At 38.1% G+C, this 3,362-nt stretch overlaps 1 protein-coding gene across 2 annotated transcripts in view; it reads right to left on the bottom strand.

Moving 5' to 3' along the window:
- Window positions 1-3,362, bottom strand: part of nutf2 (nuclear transport factor 2) — a 12,754-nt gene that overhangs the window by 3,073 nt on the left and 6,319 nt on the right. Inside the window, exons 2-4 of one of the 2 annotated variants that reach the window (XM_016494657.1) lie at window positions 2,810-2,931; window positions 1,773-1,844; window positions 750-848 (exon numbers count right to left, since the gene is read on the bottom strand). In XM_016494657.1, coding sequence (XP_016350143.1) covers window positions 750-848; window positions 1,773-1,844; window positions 2,810-2,908 — 270 coding nt within the window. In that variant the 5' untranslated portion in view covers window positions 2,909-2,931. Of the gene's footprint in view, window positions 1-749; window positions 849-1,772; window positions 1,845-2,308; window positions 2,427-2,809; window positions 2,932-3,362 lie in introns of those variants that run through there. The other variant, XM_016494655.1, reaches the window with a different exon arrangement.

The raw sequence follows: 3,362 nt of genomic DNA, 5'->3' as shown, positions 1-3,362 counted from the left end.
TTTCACAATTTGAGTTGAATTACTGAAATAAATGAACTTTTCCACGACATTCTAATTTATTGAGATGCACCTGTAATGGTACGCACGTGCCCTGCTCACTCCAAAGTCCCCACTCCAAGGGGATAGGAATGATCACTTCCATTTGGAAATTTCCCCGTGAACCGTTCGGTACCGATACTCGTATCAGCACATCCCTACATACTAAATCCGCACAGACGCTCGATCTGAACACAGCTTAAAGCCGTTAGTAGAGAGGCCCGATGGTGTGCGTGAACCCAAGCGGACACTGGTCCTTACAGACATTAAGAGAAGGAGGAAAGGCCATGTGACCACCGAGAGCCTTTAAGCTCAAAGGTTGTGCAGCGCAAGCCTGAAGACTTCATTGGTGCAAACCCAGGCAGTGTTGATACTTTTCAACAGAAAGGTCTGGTGGAAGCCCAGCACCTGGTCATCATCTGCCTGATAGACAAACACACATACACTACAGCTCTGAAATGCTTATGAAATCTTGGACTATGCAGTACTATGTCACGTAAGGTGGAGCGAGAGGGCAATCAAGAGAGGCTTAAACTGTCCACGGCCGCTCTCGATTTAAACGCCACTGGGATTAAGGTGATGTTATGCATTTTAAATGAGGAGAATGCCCTCCTAGACCTTATCACATACATATTTGTCTAAAGTGTTCACCTCAAGCGCTGCTGTAATAGCATAACTGTCAGAGGTCAAAATTAAATTTAGAAAATACTTACTTTTAGTTGGCCTACTACCATACTCAATATGCAGCTATCAGGGGTGGGCTGATGGTCTTGTGCTGTGATGCTGTGAGCTATTTTTGTGAAGGGCAGGCTCTGAAAAAAAATAAAGAAAATGTATATAATAACGGTTTAAACTTAAAGATACATATGGTAATTAAACATCTTATCAATATTTAAATGGGGATGCACAACATATGGTCAATTTGAGAGATTTTTTACATTTATTTGTGACCCTGGAGCACAAAATCAGTCTTAAGTTGCACGAGTATATTTGTAGCAATAGCCAACAATACATTGTATGGGTCAAAATGATCGGTTTTTCTTTTATGCCAAAAATCATTAGGTTATTAAGTAAATATGTTCCATGAAGATATTTTATAAATTTCCTACCATAAATATATTAAAACTGAATTTTTTATTAGTAATATGCATTGCTAAGGACTTCATTTGGACTTTAAAGGCAATTTTCTCAATATTTCGATTTTTTTGCACCCTTAGATTCCAGATTTTCAAATATATGCATCTCAGCCAATATAATATTGTCCTATCCTAACAAACCATACATCAATGGAAAGCTTATTTATTCAGCTTTCAGATGATGTATAAATCTCAATTTTGAAAAATTGACCCTTACGACTGGTTTTGTGGTCCAGGGTCACATTTATTTATTGGTTGATAGAGGGGAAACTCCCAACCTCAATTTTAAAAAATGAATTAGAGGAAATAAACCCTAGCCTATCAAATTATTTTGATATTTAACAATTTCTTCTCTTCCAGGTCAGTCTACGCTGCCATTCACAACAGTTCCACGACGCATGCGTGTGGTGCTGCTGACGGTGTACGGAAGAGAAGAAATCGAAATAAAATATATCTTAATTTGTGTTCCGGAGATGAATGAGGGTCTAACAGGTTTGGAATGACATAAGGATAAATAATTAATGACAGATTTTTCATTTTTGGGTGAACTATCCCTTTAAATCAACCTTCAACTCTAACAAAACACACACAAATACGTACGGAAAGCTTTTCGACAATTGCCGCTTTTCCCTGGAATTGCTGACCCTCCCACGTAAGGCATGACGCATCAATCTAGGACAAGAAAAAAATAGCATTTAGTTGAGCTAAAGGAGCCAAAATGTACACAGCAAAGCAGTACTATGGCCAGTCTTTTTATAAATACATATTAAATCATGTATATAAATACTCAACAAATATCCCTCAATATAAGAATTGTTTAACATATGTTTGACATACTGTTTAACATATGTTGCTGAAAATATAGGTTCATGTATGAGGACTTTAGGCTCTTTTTAAAGGTCCAGTATAGAACCACATTTCTGGCCTGAAAAGACTCCTCTCCTGAACACACGACAAAACTTGTGTGTTACTGGGCATCTAGCGTCACTCTGCAAGACATAAACCAAGTGACGCTTTGAACACTAACATGATTGCAAGGCAGAGACAGTAAAATATCTCTACTTGATGTCTCTCTCAGCTAAGGGACTAGTCAAGAGAGAACTATCCTGAAGAAAAGAGCTTAATACAATACTCACATATATCGATCCAAGTTGAGTCCTGTCTGTGTCAAACAGCTGATAGTAATGTTGCACAAAGCTGGATCCTATTTGTTCCCAAATCGGCTTGTCTCCCATTCTGATTCACCCTGCTACAGGCACTGGTGGAGACAGAATAAATGACTCAATGTATATGACAGACTAAGGGTTGACAAAAACTGACAGACAGAAAAAAACAGAAACTTTCATCTACATTTAAAGGTGCACTGGCTTTTAAGCCTATAGTACCAGTGAGTACCAGTGGTCACTATAATTTGTATTGTGTTTGTTACACTGTTGGGCTTGTTAAGATGTACTTTTGTTTACAATTGAGGGCATCACACACTGATTGAAAGCAATATGTGAAGTAAACTTATCAATTCAACTCTAACATGAAGGCAAGGCAGAGTCAGTAAAACATTTCTACTTGACATCTCTCTCGACTAAGGGACTAGTCAAAAGAGAACTATCCTGAAGAAAAGAGCTTAATACAATACTCACATATATCGATCCAAGTTGAGTCCTGTCTGTGTCAAACAGCTGATAGTAATGTTGCACAAAGCTGGATCCTATTTGTTCCCAAATCGGCTTGTCTCCCATTCTGATTCACCCTGCTACAGGCACTGGTGGAGACAGAATAAATGACTCAATGTATATGACAGACTAATGGGGTTGACAACAACTGACAAGACGGAAAAAAAAAAAGGAAAATTTAATCTACATTTAAAAGTGAACTGGCTTTCATTTGAGCCAATAGCACCAGTGATCTTGGACATCATATTGATGCCTAACAACCTGGGTGCATTAAGTTTATATATACTGAACAAAATTATAAACGCAACACTTTTGTTTTTGCCCCCATTTTTCATGAGCTGAACTCAAAGATCTAAGACTTTTTCTATGTACACAAAAGGCCTATTTCTCTCAAATATTGTTCACAAATCTGTCTAAATCTGTGTTAGTTAGCACTTCTCCTTTGCCGAGATAATCCATCCACCTCACAGGTGTGGCATATCAAGATGCTGATTAGACAGCATGATTATTGCACAGGTGT

This window comes from Sinocyclocheilus anshuiensis, unplaced genomic scaffold (genome assembly GCF_001515605.1).
Source record: "Sinocyclocheilus anshuiensis isolate Anshui unplaced genomic scaffold, SAMN03320099.WGS_v1.1 scaffold286, whole genome shotgun sequence".
Classification (NCBI taxonomy): Eukaryota; Metazoa; Chordata; class Actinopteri; order Cypriniformes; family Cyprinidae; genus Sinocyclocheilus; species Sinocyclocheilus anshuiensis.
Note: the sequence above shows the minus strand (reverse complement) of the source record. Positions and strands in the feature narration are given on the sequence as shown.